The 19,418-nt window shown below is 45.9% G+C and overlaps 1 protein-coding gene across 4 annotated transcripts in view; it reads left to right on the forward strand.

The window, feature by feature from the left end:
* Positions 1–19,418, forward strand: part of AGAP3 (ArfGAP with GTPase domain, ankyrin repeat and PH domain 3) — a 494,399-nt gene that overhangs the window by 266,088 nt on the left and 208,893 nt on the right. For all 4 annotated transcript variants that reach the window (XM_069729029.1, XM_069729028.1, XM_069729027.1 and 1 more), the window contains exon 9: positions 15,008–15,100. In XM_069729029.1, coding sequence (XP_069585130.1) covers positions 15,008–15,100 — 93 coding nt within the window. The remainder of the gene's footprint in view (positions 1–15,007; positions 15,101–19,418) is intronic.

Here is a 19,418-nt window from a genome sequence, read left to right on the forward strand (position 1 = left end):
ACGTAGTATACTGCTCAGCCACGTAGTATATTGCTCAGCCACGTAGTATATTGCCCAGCCACGTAGTATATTGCCCAGCCACGTAGTATATTGCCCAGCCACGTAGTATATTGCCCAGCCACGTAGTATATTGCTCAGCCACGTAGTATATTGCCCAGTCACGTAGTATATTGCCCAGCCACGTAGTATATTGCCCAGCCACGTAGTATATTGCTCAGCCACGTAGTATATTGCCCAGTCACGTAGTATATTGCCCAGCCACGTAGTATATTGCTCAGCCACGTAGTATATTGCTCAGCCACGTAGTATATTGCCCAGTCACGTAGTATATTGCCCAGTCACGTAGTATATTGCCCAGTCACGTAGTATATTGCCCAGTCACGTAGTATATTGCCCAGTCACGTAGTATATTGCTCAGCCACGTAGTATATTGCTCAGCCACGTAGTATATTGCTCAGCCACGTAGTATATTGCCCAGTCACGTAGTATATTGCCCAGTCACGTAGTATATTGCCCAGTCACGTAGTATATAGCACAGCCCACGTAGTATATTGCCCAGTCACGTAGTATATTGCCCAGTGACGTAGTATATTGCCCAGCCACGTAGTATATTGCCCAGCCACGTAGTATATTGCCCAGCCACGTAGTATATTGCCCAGTGACGTAGTATATTGCCCAGTCACGTAGTATATTGCCCAGTCACGTAGTATATTGCCCAGTCACGTAGTATATTGCCCAGCCACGTAGTATATTGCCCAGTCACGTAGTATATTGCCCAGCCACGTAGTATATTGCCCAGTGACGTAGTATATTGCCCAGTCACGTAGTATATTGCCCAGTCACGTAGTATATTGCCCGTAGTATATTGCCCAGTCACGTAGTATATTGCCCAGTCACGTAGTATATTGCCCAGCCACGTAGTATATTGCCCAGTCACGTAGTATATTGCCCAGTGACGTAGTATATTGCCCAGCCACGTAGTATATTGCCCAGCCACGTAGTATATTGCCCAGCCACGTAGTATATTGCCCAGTGACGTAGTATATTGCTCAGCCACGTAGTATATTGCCCAGTCACGTAGTATATTGCCCAGTCACGTAGTATATTGCACAGCCCACGTAGTATATTGCCCAGTCACGTAGTATATTGCCCAGTGACGTAGTATATTGCCCAGCCACGTAGTATATTGCCCAGCCACGTAGTATATTGCCCAGCCACGTAGTATATTGCCCAGTGACGTAGTATATTGCCCAGTGACGTAGTATATTGCCCAGTGACGTAGTATATTGCCCAGTCACGTAGTATATTGCCCAGCCAGGTAGTATATTGCTCAGCCACGTAGTATATTGCCCAGTCACGTAGTATATTGCCCAGCCACGTAGTATATTGCTCAGCCACGTAGTATATTGCCCAGTCACGTAGTATATAGCACAGCCCACGTAGTATATTGCCCAGTCACGTAGTATATTGCCCAGTGACGTAGTATATTGCCCAGCCACGTAGTATATTGCCCAGCCACGTAGTATATTGCCCAGCCACGTAGTATATTGCCCAGTGACGTAGTATATTGCCCAGTCATGTAGTATATTGCCCAGTCACGTAGTATATTGCCCAGTCACGTAGTATATTGCCCAGCCACGTAGTATATTGCTCAGCCACGTAGTATATTGCCCAGCCATGTAGTATATAGAACAGGGATGTAGTATATAGCACAGCCCATGCAGTATCTAACACAGCCCACATAGTATATAGCGATGTGGGCATCATATCTGTTAAAAAAAGAATTAAAATAAAAAATAGTTATATACTCATCTTCCGTCGCCCCCCGGAACCAGCCGAGGCGTTTACCGATGCTCCTCGCGACGCTCCGGTCCCAAGAGTGCATTGCGGTCTCGCGAGATGATGACGTAGAGGTCTCGCGAGACCACTACGTCATCTCGCGAGACAGCAATGCATGGACCGGTCACTGGAGCATCGCGAGGAGCGAGAAAGGCCTGGGCTGGATACGGAAGGTGAGTATATGATTTTTTTATTTTTGTTTATTATTTTTAACATTAGATCTTTTTACTATTGATGCTGCTTAGACCGCATCAATAGTAAAGAGTTGGTTACACAGGGTTATTAGCATTAATGGAGTGCGTTACACCGTGGCATAACGCGGTCCGTTAACGCTGCCATTAACCCTGTGCAAGCGCTGACTGGAGGGGAGTATGGAGCGGGCGCTGACTGCAGGGGAGTAATGAGCGGCCATTTTGCCGCCGGACTGTGCCCGTCACTGATTGGTCGAGGCTGTTTTGCCGCGACCAATCAGCGACTTGGGATTTCCGTTACGGACAGACAGAAAGATGGAAGTGACCCTTAGACAATTATATAGTAGATATAAAATATATACAATACAGCAGTCTAAAAATAAAGGAACTGAATTTTACTGGAATCGCGAAATAGTGTACCAAATGTGTGACGTGTCGGTGTAATTGACCTTCATCAGATATACACTAATAGCGAATAATTTCATTAATGTCTGAAGATTAGACTACCTCTGCTGGAAGACGCAGGAATGCCCGGCGCAGTATTGCGGTTGTGATAACAAGCTGACAACCGTTGTGACGTATATCACAACCGCGATACTGCACCGGACAATCCTGCGTCTTCCAGCACAGCGGCTGCCATTTGAAATGTAGACAGTCTGAGTCTAATCTTCAGACATTTATCAAATTATTCGCTAGTAGTGTATGTCTGATGAAGGTCAATTAGACTGGAACGTCCTATATTTGGTTCAATAAAGTCCTGACCCTTTTCTTTTAGAATCGTAAGGGTTAAGACCATATTCACCACCTCTTTTTCGTCTAAGGAGTGCTGTTCTTTTTCGTAATTTTTTTCATGTTAATTAAGATGGTAACTTCCCGTCTATACCCAATTTCTTTATGTCCATTGTATCAGCCTATTTCTAAAAGACTCGGGATGGCAGCTGTTGTTTCCTTCCTGGAAATCTGTTTTAGGAGGGAGGTTGGTGAATGGTTATTTTAGGTTATAATTAAAGCATCGTTAGCAGACCATACAAAATTATGAGCTTAATTAACCTGCTATATTTGGTCAAAAATGTAACTTTCCATCAATGTGATGGCAAGAACTGCTTCTCTATAGTGGGACACGTCATGTTAGGATATAATGGTAATGATGTTACTCGCAACTGTATTTCCAAGTTTCTTTCTGTCAGTCTGGAGCCCAGTCGACTCTTTGCAAAGCTAAATATTAAAAAAAAAACTATACACTGCAGTGTATTGATGTGATTACAGATGCAGATTTTTAGTGCTTGTCATGGTCACAAAGTTTATAGAACTCAGTGATGAGGTCTGCTGTATATACGACATGTTATACACTGAGACTGCTGTATGCATCATATAGGAGACACCAAGAGTGCTGTAAATACATCACATAGGAGACACCGAGACTGCTGTATATACATTACATAGGATGCGCTAAGACTCTGCTGTATATGCGACATATTATACACTGAGACTGCTGTATGCATCATATAGGAGACACCAAGAGTGCTGTAAATACATCACATAGCAGACACCGAGACTGCTGTATATACATTACATAGGATGCGCTAAGACTCTGCTGTATATGCGACATATTATACACTGAGACTGCTGTATGCATCATATAGGAAACACCAAGAGTGCTGTAAATACATCACATAGCAGACACCGAGACTGCTGTATATACATTACATAGGATGCGCTAAGACTCTGCTGTATATGCGACATATTATACACTGAGACTGCTGTATGCATCATATAGGAGACACCAAGAGTGCTGTAAATACATCACATAGCAGACACCGAGACTGCTGTATATACATTACATAGGATGCGCTAAGACTCTGCTGTATATGCGACATATTATACACTGAGACTGTTGTATGCATCATATAGGAGATGCCAAGAGTGCTGTAAATACATCACATAGCAGACACCGAGACTGCTGTATATACATTACATAGGATGCGCTAAGACTGCTGTATATCTCGTAGAATATAGGCTGCTGTACATACACCAAATAGGATACCCTGAGACTGCTTTATATGCAAGTGTTATTCACTAAATTAGAATATCATCAAAAAGTTTATTTATTTCAGTTCTTCAATATAAAAAGTGAATCTCACATTATATTGTCATTACAAACAGAGTGAACTATTTCACGTGTTTATTTATGTTAATGTTGATAATTATGGCTTACAGCCAATGAAAACCCAAAAGTCATTATCTTACTGAATTAGAATAGTTTACAACACCAGCTTGAAAAATTACAGTTATATGAAAAAGTTTGGGCACCCCTATTAATCTTAAGCTTAATGTTTTATAAAAATTGTTTTTTTTTGCAACAGCTATTTCAGTTTCATATATCTAATAACTGTTGGACACAGTAATGTTTCTGCCTTGAAATTAGGTTTATTGTACTAACAGAAAATGTGCAATCTGCATTCAAACAAAATTTGGATTTTGGACACAGGCTTCTTTATATACATATTACTTAGGAGACACTGAGGCTTCTTTATATACATATCACGTAGGAGACACTGAGGCTTCTTTATATACATATCACGCAGGAGACACTGAGGCTGCTTTATATACATATCACGTAGGAGACACTGAGGCTGCTTTATACACATCACATAGGAGACACTGAGGCTTCTTTATATACATATCACGCAGGATACACTGAGGCTGCTTTATATACATATCACGTAGAAGACACTGAGGCTGCTTTATATACATATCACGCAGGATACACTGAGGCTGCTTTATACACATATCACGTAGGAGACACTGAGGCTGCTTTATATACGTATCACGTAGGAGACACTGAGGCTGCTTTATATACGTATCACGTAGGAGACACTGAGGCTGCTTTATATACGTATCACGTAGGAGACACTGAGGCTGCTTTATATACATATCACGTAGGAGACACTGAGGCTGCTTTATATACATATCACGCAGGAGACACTGAGGCTACTTTATATACGTATCACGCAGGAGACACTGAGGCTGCTTTATATACATATCACGTAGGAGACACTGAGGCTGCTTTATATACGTATCACGTAGGAGACACTGAGGCTGCTTTATATACATATCACGCAGGAGACACTGAGGCTGCTTTATATACATATCACGCAGGATACACTGAGGCTGCTTTATACACATCACGTAGGAGACACTGAGGCTGCTTTATATACGTATCACGTAGGAGACACTGAGGATGCTTTATATACGTATCACGTAGGAGACACTGAGGCTGCTTTATATACGTATCACGTAGGAGACACTGAGGCTGCTTTATATACGTATCAGGTAGGAGACACTGAGGCTTCTTTATATACATATCACGTAGGAGACACTGAGGCTTCTTTATATACATATCACGCAGGAGACACTGAGGCTGCTTTATATACATATCACGTAGGAGACACTGAGGCTGCTTTATACACATCACATAGGAGACACTGAGGCTTCTTTATATACATATCACGCAGGATACACTGAGGCTGCTTTATATACATATCACGTAGGAGACACTGAGGCTGCTTTATATACATATCACGTAGGAGACACTGAGGCTGCTTTATATACATATCACGCAGGATACACTGAGGCTGCTTTATACACATCACGTAGGAGACACTGAGGCTGCTTTATATACGTATCACGTAGGAGACACTGAGGCTGCTTTATATACGTATCACGTAGGAGACACTGAGGCTGCTTTATATACGTATCACGTAGGAGACACTGAGGCTGCTTTATATACATATCACGTAGGAGACACTGAGGCTACTTTATATACATATCACATAGGAGACACTGAGGCTGCTTTATATACATATCACGCAGGAGACACTGAGGCTGCTTTATATACGTATCACGTAGGAGACACTGAGGCTGCTTTATGTACATATCACGCAGGAGACACTGAGGATGCTTTATATACGTATCACGTAGGAGACACTGAGGATGCTTTATATACGTATCACGTAGGAGACACTGAGGCTGCTTTATGTACATATCACGCAGGAGACACTGAGGCTGCTTTATATACGTATCACGCAGGAGACACTGAGGCTGCTTTATACACATCACATAGGAGACACTGAGGCTACTTTATATACATATCACGTAGGAGACATTGAGGCTACTTTATATACGTATCACGCAGGAGACACTGAGGCTGCTTTATATACGTATCACGTAGGAGACACTGAGGCTGCTTTATACACGTATCACGCAGGAGACACTGAGGCTACTTTATATACGTATCACGCAGGAGACACTGAGGCTGCTTTATATACATATCACGTAGGAGACATTGAGGCTACTTTATATACGTATCACGCAGGAGACACTGAGGCTGCTTTATACACATCACATCGTATGATGTATAGATCACAAATACAAGAATGGTCCAGGAGAGCTGAGTGTGCCATATCTGCCCACAAAAATACATCCTAATGCTGGCACTAGTCAGTCTTGTAGTTAATCCAGCACGTGCATGCACTCTACTGAAAAGTTTAAAGGGACACTGTCACCTGAATTTGGAGGGAACAATCTTCAGCCATGGAGGCGGGGTTTTTGATTCACCCTTTCCTTACCCGCTGGCTGCATGCTGGCTGCAATATTGGATTGAAGTTCATTCTCTGTCCTCCATAGTACACGCCTGCACAAGGTAATCCTGCCTTGCCCAGGCGTGTACTATGAAGGACAGAGAATGAACTTCAATCCAATATTGCAGCCAGCGGGTAAGGAAAGGGTGAATCAAAAACCCCCAAACCCCGCCTCCATGGCTGAAGATTGTTCCCTCCAAATTCAGGTGACAGTATCCCTTTAATGGTCAGTGGCTGAAAAAATTGAGGACAATAGCCCAGTATTGCAGCCCACCGACATTTTACTGGCCAGACGTTTCCGACCCGTGGGCACACACAATTTTTCATAACTATTAAGGAGAGGATATTAATGTTTTTGTTTTTCCTGACAATATGTAGATGTACAATCTGTATAGAGACAAAATCAGGTCATCCTGTATAAATTTAGCCATGACTGTACTGTGCAACCAGTGGCCTTTTTGGCTTTGTCCATTTAGCTGGTTTAATCTGTGCTATCTTCCATTCTGTCCATGGTACTGCTGACTTACTGTGCATTTTTTCTGCATAGCTTTTGAATGGTGTAATAATCAGCATGTATCATTTTGGGACTGACGTGTACAGATAAGCGCTTCTTCTTGAGCTTCCCTTAGTTTTAGTCTTAAGGTACCGTCACATTTAGCGACGCTGCAGCGATCCAGACAACGATCCGGATCGCTGCAGCGTCGCTGTTTGGTCGCTGGAGAGCTGTCACACAGACCGCTCTCCAGCGACCAACGATGCCGGTCCCCTGGTAACCAGGGTAAACATCGCAGGGCCGCGCTTAGTAACCCGATGTTTACCCTGGTTACCAGCGTAAACGTAAAAAAAACAAACACTACATACTTACATTCCGCTATCTGTCCCCTGGCGCTGTGCTTTCCTGCACTGACTGTGAGCGCCAGCCGGAAAGCAGAGCGGTGACATCATCGCTCTGCTTTCCGGCTGGCCGGCGCTCACAGTGCAGAGAACGAGAAGCTCAGCGCTGGGGGACAGACAGCGGAAGGTAAGTATGTAGTGTTTTTTTTTTTTTTTACTTTTACGCTGGTAACTAGGGTAAACATCGGGTTACTAAGCGCGGCCCTGCGCTTAGTAACCCGATGTTTACCCTGGTTACCAGTGAAGACATCGCTGAATCGGCGTCACACACGCCGATTCAGCGATGTCTGCAGGGAGTCCAGCGACGAAATAAAGTCCTGGACTTTCTGCACCGACCAACGATGGCATCCTGATCGCTGCTGCCTGTCAAACTGAACGATATCGCTAGCCAGGACGCTGCAACGTCACGGATCGCTAGCGATATCGTTCAGTGTGACGGTACCTTTAGCCAGCATTTTCTATGATTCATGACAATGGAGGGAGAACCTTGCAGTGAGAGTATTAGGACATGTGGCAGTACCTCCATGCTCAGTGGTCACCGTGAGCTGGAGGTCTCATGCGCTCTATCATTTACACTTTCCCATGTATTATCTGTAAGGATGAAGGACCTTTCTCCATATTTGTACTTGCCACACCCTATATTTTGTCCCTTCCCTTTGTACCCTCTTGGTCTCTCCCTAAGTATTTCTCATTTTATTTCTCTGTGCCCCTTTTATTTCCTCCAGTATCTCTTCCCTTCTTCTCTCTGACCGCTCATGCTTTCCACTTTATTTTTTATTTTCTTCTTTGTCCACTCCTCAGTATTTTTTGCTTTATTCACTGTGTTCTCTCTTCATCTCTCCATTAGCATTGTTTTCTTTTTTTTTCTCCTCTCCGGTATTTATGCCCTCTCCTTTTTCTACTAAGTATTTTTTGCTCTCTTCTTTGTGGTCTTTTCCCCTACTGAATATTTCTCTCTCTCCTCTGTGCTCTTCCCCTTCCTTTCTTTCTCTTTTCTGTGCTCTTTTCCCCTTCCGTTTCTCACTGTCTTCTCTGTATTCTCTCTTCCCCTACTGAGTATTACTCTCGTCTCTGTGCTCTCTTCCCTTTCCGTTTCTCACTCTTCTCTGTGCTCCCTCTTCCCTTTCCGTTTCTTTCTCTCTTCTCTCTCTTCCCCTTCTGAGTATTTCTCACTTTCTTCTCTGTGCTCTCTTCTCCTTCCCTTTCTCACTCTTCTCTGTGCTCTCTCTTCCCCTTCCGTTTCTCTCTTCCCCTTCCGTTTCTCTCTTCCCCTTCCGTTTCTCTCTTCCCCTTCCGTTTCTCTCTTCCCCTTCCGTTTCTCTCTTCCCCTTCCGTTTCTCTCTTCCCCTTCCGTTTCTCTTTCTTCCCCTTCCGTTTCTCTCTCTTCCCCTTCCGTTTCTCTCTCTTCCCCTTCCGTTTCTCTCTTCCCCTTCCGTTTCTCTCTTCCCCTTCCGTTTCTCTCTTCCCCTGCCGTTTCTCTTCCCCTGCCGTTTCTCTCTTCCCCTGCCGTTTCTCTCTTCCCCTGCCGTATCTCTCTCTTCCCCTGCCGTTTCTCTCTCTTCCCCTTCAGTTTCTCTCTCTTCCCCTTCCGTTTCTCTCTCTTCCCCTTCCGTTTCTCTCTCTTCCCCTTCCGTTTCTCTCTCTTCCTCTTCCGTTTCTCTCTCTCTTCCCCTTCCGTTTCTCTCTCTCTTCCCCTTCCGTTTCTCTCTCTCTTCCCCTTCCGTTTCTCTCTCTTCCCCTTCCGTTTCTCTCTCTTCCCCTTCCGTTTCTCTCTCTCTTCCCCTTCCGTTTCTCTCTCTCTTCCCCTTCCGTTTCTCTCTCTCTTCCCCTTCCGTCTCTCACTCTCTTCTCTTTGCTTCCAAAGACATACTGATGGGGAATTTAGACTGTGAGCCCCATCAGGGACAGCGATGATGATGTGTGCAAAATGTAAAGCTCTGTGGAATATGTTAGCGCTATATAAAAATAAAGATTATTATTATTATTATTTGCTCTCTCTTCCCCTTCCATTTCTTTTCTTCCCCTTCCGTTTCCCACTCTCTTCTCTGTGCTCTCTTCCCCTTCCGTTTCTCTCTTCCCCTTCCGTTTCTCTCTCTTCCCCTTCCGTTTCTCTCTCTTCCCCTTCCGTTTCTCTCTCTTCCCCTTCCGTTTCTCTCTCTTCCCCTTCCGTTTCTCTCTCTTCCCCTTCCGTTTCTCTCTTCCCCTTCCGTTTCTCTCTTCCCCTTCCGTTTCTCTCTTCCCCTTCCTTTTCTCTCTCTTCCCCTTCCTTTTCTCTCTTCCCCTTCCATTTCTTTTCTTCCCCTTCCGTTTCCCACTCTCTTCTCTGTGCTCTCTTCCCCTTCCGTTTCTCTCTTCCCCTTCCGTTTCTCTCTTCCCCTTCCTTTTCTCTCTCTTCCCCTTCCGTTTCTCTCTTCCCCTTCCTTTTCTCTCTCTTCCCCTTCCGTTTCTCTCTTCCCCTTCCTTTTCTCTCTTCCCCTTCCATTTCTTTTCTTCCCCTTCCGTTTCCCACTCTCTTCTCTGTGCTCTCTTCCCCTTCCATTTCTCTCTCTTCCCCTTCCGTTTCTCTCTCTTCCCCTTCCGTTTCTCTCTCTTCCCCTTCTGTTTCTCTCTCTTCCCTTTCCGTTTTTCTCTCTTCCCCTTCCGTTTCTCTCTTCCCGTTCCGTTTCTCTCTCTTCCCCTTCCGTTTCTCTCTCTTCCCCTTCCGTTTCTCTCTCTTCCCCTTCCGTCTCACTCTCTTCCCCTTCAGTCTCACTCTCTCCCCCTTCCGTCTCACTCTCTTCCCCTTCCGTCTCACTCTCTTCCCCTTCCGTCTCACTCTCTTCCCCTTCCTTTTCACTCTCTTCCCCTTCCGTTTCTCTCTCTTCCCCTTCTGTTTCTCTCTCTTCCCCTTCCGTTTCTCTCTCTTCCTCTCCCATTTCTCTCTTCCCCTCCCGTTTCTCTCTCTTCCCCTTCCGTTTCTCTCTCTTCCCCTTCCGTTTCTCTCTCTTCCCCTTCCGTTTCTCTCTCTTCCCCTTCCGTTTCTCTCTCTTCCCCTTCCGTTTCTCTCTCTTCCCCTTCCGTTTCTCTCTCTTCCCCTTCCGTTTCTCTCTCTTCCCCTTCCGTTTCTCTCTCTTCCCCTTCCCCTTCCATCTCTCACTCTCTTCTCTTTACTTCCAAAGACATACTGATGGGGAATTTAGATTGTGAGCCCCATCAGGGATTAAATTTCTCTTTTTTTCATTGCAGCCATTTGGTAAATTCAAAAAAGATCATTTTTTTCTCATTAATGTTCACTCTGCACCCCATCTTGACTGAAAAAAACTGAAAAATGTAGAATTTATTGTAAATTTATTTAAAAAAATGAAACATCCCATGGCCATAAGTCTTCAGCCCCTTTGCTCAGTATTGAGGAGAAGCCCCTTTTGAGCTAGTATAGCCAGGAGTCTTCTTGGGAATGATACAACAAGTTTTTCACCCTGGATTTGGGGATCCTCGGCCATTCTTCCTTGCAGATCCTCTCAAGCTCCGTCAGGTTGGATGGTGAACGTTGGTGGACGCCATTTTCAGGTCTCTCCAGAGATGCTCCATTGGGTTTAGGTCAGGGCTCTGGCTGGTCCGGTCAAGAATGGTCACAGAGTTGTTCTGAAGCCGCGCCTTTGTTATTTTAGCTGTGTGCTTAGGGTCATTGTCTTGTTGGAAGGTGAACCTTCAGCCAAGTCTGAGGTCCAGAGCACTCTGGAAGAGGTTTTCATCCAGAATATCTCTGTACTTGGCCGCATTCATGTTTCCTTCAATGACAACCAGTCGTCCTGTCCCTGCAGCTGAAAAACACCCCCATAGCATGATGCTGCCACCATGCTTCACTGTTGGGGTTGTATTTGGCAGGTGATGAGAAGTGCCTGGTTTTCTTCACACATACCGCTTAGAATTATCACCAAAAGGTCTATCTTCACCTCATCAGACGAGAGAATCTTATTTCCTATCCTTCGTTTTTTTTTGTTTTGTTTTTTAGCAAACTCTATGCGGGCTTTCATATGTCTTGCACTGAGGTGAGGCTTCTGTTGGGCCACTCTGCCATAAAGGCCCGACTGGTGGAGGCTGCAGTGATCGCTGACTTTGTGGAACTTTCTCCCATCTCCCTACTGCATCTCTGCAGCTCAGCCACAGTGATCTTGGGCTTCTTCTTTACCTCTCTCACCAAGGCTCTACTCCCACGATTGCTCAGTTTGGCTGGATGGCCAGGTCTAGGAAGACTTCTGGTGTCCCAAACTTCTTCCATGTAAGGATTATGGAGGCCACTGTGCTCTTAGGAACCTTGAGTACTGCAGAAATTCTGTTGTACCCTTGGCCAAATCTGTGCCACAATTCTGTCTCTGAGCTCCTTGGCCAGTTCCTTTGACCTCATGATGCTCATCTGGTCTGACATGCACTGTGATGTCTAGGTCTTATATAGACAGGTGTGCACCTTTCCAAATCAAGCAAGATAAAAAAGGATAGGGACGCACATCAGCAGGACCCGTGGAGCAATAGACTATGGGTGAAGATGTGTAGCCACTAACCTTAAGAGGTTATGCACCCCTGCATAGCCTCGGTGTGCGTGTGATGGATGACGGTGCGTCCAAGGGGTAGATAGCTGACAGCTGCGAGTGGTGGCAAGGTGATCCGCTGTGGTGGCCAGGCAGGGCTTCAGTGTTCCTCGTTGTAGGGAGATTCTCTGGGCGATGCCTGAAAGGACCGTGGTGCATGCTGGGAGTCATGTGACTGTAGGTCCTTGAGAGATGGAAGGTCCTGAACTGCCAGTGAGGCGCCTGTGAGAGCAGCTCCTGGCCGCACCCTCAGGGGAGAATAGGCGTCATAGAAAACAAAATCACGGTCTAGAGAGGAGCGTGAAGTAGAATATGGTGGAAGCAACAAGAGGGAATAAAAGGTGCAGAATTTTATTGGAAGATAATCCACAACGCGTTTCAGCGGCGTTCTGCCGTCTTCATCTGGTGGCAGCTAAACAATGGTGGTTAGCAGAATATTTAAAAGAAAAGATCCAATAAAACCGAGCAATTAAACACTGATAACATGGGCGGATCATAAACACTCTTGGGGTGCCAGAACACATTGTGCAGAAAAAACATGAAAATCATATAATATACAAAATACAAAGAGAAATGTGGGTAATTAAAATATTAATAAAAGCAATGTTAAAAAAGCATAATAATAAAGACGCAGAAACCATAAAAATAATAAAAATACTATCTGACAATGTTATCGATAGTGAGATCTCAACCTTCTGGAGCCAAAGTGCCGAGCTGCCAGTGATTTCCCTATTGATCCAACATGTCAGACGATGCTGAGCGGGATCAGCTATATGATCAATAATAGTGATTTCACTAATTACACACGCTATGGAGGAGGAGAACCGTCTCACGGAGGATCACAAGGGAATCATATGAGAGTCTGGGCGAAGGGGCTGAAGACTTACGGCCGTGTGATAGTTCAGGTTTTCTTTTTAATTACATTTGCAAAAATTTCTACATTTCTGTTTTTTCAGTGAAGATGGGGGGCAGAGCACATTAATGAGGAAAAATGAACTTTATAGAATTTACCCAATGGCGGCAATGAAATAGGAGTGAAAAATCTAAAGGGGTCTGAATACTTTCCGCCGCACCCTCTGTATTTCTTGCCGCCTTCTTCATTCTGTTTCCTTTATCCTTTCCCCGGGTTTTCCGGCCTTTTCTCTGAGCCTTTTCTCCCAAGTATTTCTCGCCCTTTTCTGTCTTTCCGCTCTTCTTTTTCTTCTCTCCTCTCTTATTTTCCGCTCTCCTTTCGCTTTCCCCGGTCTCCTCATCTGTCTGGTAACAGATCACGTGTTGGCTTCTTACTCATTTTTGTGGTGCATCTACATTGACATCATTAATTGATTGTCCCCATGTACATTTTTTTTTATTTCACGGTGTGAGAGTCCCTTACATTTTGTATGTCACGGTGTGAACAGTTCTTACATTTTGTACGTCACGGTGTGAGAGTCCCTTACATTTTGTATGTCACGGTATGAGAGTCCCTTACATTTTGTATGTCACGGTGTGAGAGTCCCTTACATTTTGTATGTCACGGTGTGAGAGTCCCTTACATTTTGTTCGTCACGGTGTGAGAGTCCCTTACATTTTGTACATCACGGTGTGAGAGTCCCTTACATTTTGTACGTCACGGTGTGAGAGTCCCTTACATTTTGTACGTCACGGTGTGAGAGTCCCTTACATTTTGTATGTCACGGTGTGAGAGTCCCTTACATTTTGTAAGTCACGGTGTGAGAGTCCCTTACATTTTGTACGTCACGGTGTGAGAGTCCCTTACATTTTGAACGTCACGGTGTGAGAGACCTTGTTGTGGTGTGAGAGTTTCCTCACTTAGTACTTTTTTCTACTGGAACATTTCCGCTTTTCTAGACCGGGACGTTTCAGAGGCTTCCGCTGGCTCCCCTGCCTCCTTCTCAGAGTCGTGTTTCTGTTCTACGCAAGTATCTGACTGCTCACTCTACCAACTGCTCCTGAGTGGTGGTCTTCCACCCATTCTTCCCTGTTGCGGGGTAGTGACTGAACGGAAACATACGGGACACCCTTTTTCCTCTCCTTCGTGCCCGGGCAGGGGGCGCTGAGTGCTGGGGACCTTCTCAGTTGGACAGCTGCTTTCTACCCTGCAGCCTGCACGGACCTTTTCCTGGATTTAGACTTGGAGATTTAGATGTGGGCTTCCTCATGGGAGGTCCCAGTCGCCTGTTCCCCATCTGATTGACATGCTGCTGTTTTCTTCCTGTCCGAATGTATTTCTTGTGCTGTGTACATCCATGGGAAGCAGTTTTCTGGAGCTAGCATTTTGCGGATTGTAAATGTACTATTGTACTCCTTCTTTCTTTGCTCTTACACTGTACCCAGAATTCCTCTTGTACATACGGAGCTCCATTTTGGACTCACAACTGTCTCTAATGCTGTTTTGTACCTGATTCCTTCTTTTGATTTCTCGGTTCTGTTCTGGTGACCGTCTGTAACTAAATAAACTGGTTGGAATGAGCGTTTGCCTGTGTTGTGCCCTTCATGCATGTTGCCATTTCACGCCTGTCTCCATGCAGGATTCCTGCTGCCGCACAGGATAGGCAGGGGTGGGGTTACTGGAGTTCTGCGTGGGCGGATGCTTCTCTGCTGTGGGTGTGTGTGTACAGTCTCCTGGGTGTGTGTCTCACCTTGATATTTGTGATCTTCCCTTCCTTGTATATGCTTTGTTTCTGGTCACCCCTTTCACCTATGTTTGAATGCAATTTTAGCAGCACCTCAGTACTTCCCTTATGAAACCTTCTATTTCGGTTGTGTGTAGTAACCCATCCCCCTCACACCTCCGCAGAGCATGATAGCGTATGTGCGCGCACCGTTCTCCCTCCTGTACCATTGTAACGTGCCCCTGTATCTTGTTCTCTTCCAGTCTCGGAGGGGCGCAGAGGTGGACAGAGAGAAGAGGGCCCCGGATTGTAAATCTGAGAGTGTTGGCAGTGGAAGAGCCATTCCTATCAAACAGGTGGGGCCCCCCTGAGCAGAGAGCTTGTGTGAATGAGTGGGGTGCTTGTTGTAGGGGCTGTAGTAGACAGGGCAGGCGGCTCATGGCTATCCCACGGCGTCAGCCGGAATCCCGTCTGTGTCACTGCGCACTCGCTGTGTCTGTTGCTCCTTGTGTGGCCGTTCAATGCTTTGTACATCTCTGCACTGCTTTGTGTTTAAGTATCGCTCATGCTCTGTGTGTGAGAGGAATTAGGGGGTTAACCCTTGTATCAGCTGGAACAGCATCGGACTCATCAATTCTATGTGGTTTATGTGAATGTGTCACAATGTGGACATTGCACTCCGCCTCATTTACACCCCCAACCCTCACAGGCATACAGTGCATCCCATATACTCTACTACAGTTATACCACATGCCCCATAATGATACCCCGACTCCCAGTATTCTCTGCTCACCCTCATAATTATACCCCCGACTCCCAGTATTCTCTGCTCACGCTCATAATTATACCCCCGACTCCCAGTATTCTCTGCTCACCCTCATAATTATACCCCCGACTCCCAATATTCTCTGCTCACCCTCATAATTATACCCCCGACTCCCAGTATTCTCTGCTCACCCTCATAATTATACCCCCGACTCCCAGTATTCTCTGCTCACCCTCATAATTATACCCCCGACTCCCAGTATTCTCTGCTCACCCTCATAATTATACCCCCGACTCCCAGTATTCTGCTCACCCTCATAATTATACCCCCGACTCCCAGTATTCTCTGCTCACCCTCATAATTATACCCCCGACTCCCAGTATTCTCTGCTCACCCTCATAATTATACCCCCGACTTCCAGTATTCTCTGCTCACCCTCATAATTATACCCCCGACTCCCAGTATTCTCTGCTCACCCTCATAATTATACCCCCGACTCCCAGTATTCTCTGCTCACCCTCATAATTATACCCCCGACTCCCAGTATTCTCTGCTCACCCTCATAATTATACCCCCGACTTCCAGTATTCTCTGCTCACCCTCATAATTATACCCCCGACTCCCAGTATTCTCTGCTCACCCTCATAATTATACCCCCGACTCCCAGTATTCTCTGCTCACCCTCATAATTATACCCCCGACTTCCAGTATTCTCTGCTCACCCTCATAATTATACCCCCGACTCCCAGTATTCTCTGCTCACCCTCATAATTATACCCCCGACTCCCAGTATTCTCTGCTCACCCTCATAATTATACCCCCGACTCCCAGTATTCTCTGCTCACCCTCATAATTATACCCCCGACTCCCAGTATTCTCTGCTCACCCTCATAATTATACCCCCGACTTCCAGTATTCTCTGCTCACCCTCATAATTATACCCCCGACTCCCAGTATTCTCTGCTCACCCTCATAATTATACCCCCGACTCCCAGTATTCTCTGCTCACCCTCATAATTATACCCCCGACTCCCAGTATTCTCTGCTCACGCTCATAATTATACCCCCGACTCCCAGTATTCTCTGCTCACCCTCATAATTATACCCCCGACTCCCAGTATTCTCTGCTCACCCTCATAATTATACCCCCGACTCCCAGTATTCTCTGCTCACCCTCATAATTATACCCCCGACTCCCAGTATTCTCTGCTCACCCTCATAATTATACCCCCGACTCCGAGTATTCTCTGCTCACCCTCATAATTATACCCCCGACTCCCAGTATTCTCTGCTCACCCTCATAATTATACCCCCGACTCCCAGTATTCTCCTGCTCATCCTCATAATTATACCCCCGACTCCCAGTATTCTCTGCTCACCCTCATAATTATACCCCCGACTCCCAGTATTCTCTGCTCACCCTCATAATTATACCCCCCACTCCCAGTATTCTCTGCTCACCCTCATAATTATACCCCCGACTCCCAGTATTCTCTGCTCACCCTCATAATTATACCCCCGACTCCCAGTATTCTCTGCTCACCCTCATAATTATACCCCCCACTCCCAGTATTCTCTGCTCACCCTCATAATTATACCCCCGACTCCCAGTATTCTCTGCTCACCCTCATAATTATACCCCCGACTCCCAGTATTCTCCTGCTCATCCTCATAATTATACCCCCCGACTCCCAGTATTCTCTGCTCACCCTCATAATTATACCCCCGACTCCCAGTATTCTCCTGCTCATCCTCATAATTATACCCCCGACTCCCAGTATTCTCCTGCTCATCCTCATAATTATACCCCCCGACTCCCAGTATTCTCTGCTCACCCTCATAATTATACCCCCGACTCCCAGTATTCTCCTGCTCATCCTCATAATTATACCCCCCGACTCCCAGTATTCTCTGCTCACCCTCATAATTATACCCCCGACTCCCAGTATTCTCCTGCTCATCCTCATAATTATACCCCCCGACTCCCAGTATTCTCTGCTCACCCTCATAATTATACCACCGACTCCCAGTATTCTGCTCACCCTCATAATTATACCCCCGACTCCCAGTATTCTCCTGCTCATCCTCATAATTATACCCCCCGACTCCCAGTATTCTCTGCTCACCCTCATAATTATACCCCCCGACTCCCAGTATTCTCTGCTCACCCTCATAATTATACCCCCGACTCCCAGTATTCTCTGCTCACCCTCATAATTATACCCCCGACTCCCAGTATTCTGTGCTCACCCTCATAATTATACCCCCGACTACCAGTATTCTCTGCTCACCCTCATAATTATACCCCCGACTCCCAGTATTCTGCTCACCCTCATATTTATACCCCCCACTCCCAGTATTCTGCTCACCCTCATAATTATACCCCCGACTCCCAGTATTCTCCTGCTCATCCTCATAATTATACCCCCGACTCCCAGTATTCTGCTCACCCTCATAATTATACCCCCCGACTCCCAGTATTCTCTGCTCACCCTCATAATTATACCCCCGACTCCCAGTATTCTCTGCTCACCCTCATAATTATACCCCCGACTCCCAGTATTCTGCTCACCCTCATAATTATACCCCCGACTCCCAGTATTCTCTGCTCACCCTCATAATTATACCCCCCGACTCCCAGTATTCTCTGCTCACCCTCATAATTATACCCCCGACTCCCAGTATTCTGCTCACCCTCATAATTATACCCCCCACTTCCAGTATTCTCTGCTCACCCTCATAATTATACCCCCGACTCCCAGTATTCTCTGCTCACCCTCATAATTATACCCCCGACTCCCAGTATTCTGCTCACCCTCATAATTATACCCCCCACTTCCAGTATTCTCTGCTCACCCTCATAATTATACCCCCGACTCCCAGTATTCTCTGCTCACCCTCATAATTATACCCCCGACTTCCAGTATTCTCTGCTCACCCTCATAATTATACCCCCGACTCCCAGTATTCTCTGCTCACCCTCATAATTATACCCCCGACTCCCAGTATTCTCTGCTCACCCTCATAATTATACCCCCGACTCCCAGTATTCTCTGCTCACCCTCATAATTATACCCCCGACTTCCAGTATTCTCTGCTCACCCTCATAATTATACCCCCGACTCCCAGTATTCTCTGCTCACCCTCATAATTATACCCCCGACTCCCAGTATTCTCTGCTCACCCTCATAATTATACCCCCGACTTCCAGTATTCTCTGCTCACCCTCATAATTATACCCCCGACTCCCAGTATTCTCTGCTCACCCTCATAATTATACCCCCGACTCCCAGTATTCTCTGCTCACCCTCATAATTATACCCCCGACTCCCAGTATTCTCTGCTCACCCTCATAATTATACCCCCGACTCCCAGTATTCTCTGCTCACCCTCATAATTATACCCCCGACTTCCAGTATTCTCTGCTCACCCTCATAATTATACCCCCGACTCCCAGTATTCTCTGCTCACCCTCATAATTATACCCCCGACTCCCAGTATTCTCTGCTCACCCTCATAATTATACCCCCGACTCCCAGTATTCTCTGCTCACGCTCATAATTATACCCCCGACTCCCAGTATTCTCTGCTCACCCTCATAATTATACCCCCGACTCCCAGTATTCTCTGCTCACCCTCATAATTATACCCCCGACTCCCAGTATTCTCTGCTCACCCTCATAATTATACCCCCGACTCCCAGTATTCTCTGCTCACCCTCATAATTATACCCCCGACTCCGAGTATTCTCTGCTCACCCTCATAATTATACCCCCGACTCCCAGTATTCTCTGCTCACCCTCATAATTATACCCCCGACTCCCAGTATTCTCCTGCTCATCCTCATAATTATACCCCCGACTCCCAGTATTCTCTGCTCACCCTCATAATTATACCCCCGACTCCCA

Source organism: Ranitomeya imitator, chromosome 6, assembly GCF_032444005.1.
Source record: "Ranitomeya imitator isolate aRanImi1 chromosome 6, aRanImi1.pri, whole genome shotgun sequence".
Taxonomy (NCBI): Eukaryota; Metazoa; Chordata; class Amphibia; order Anura; family Dendrobatidae; genus Ranitomeya; species Ranitomeya imitator.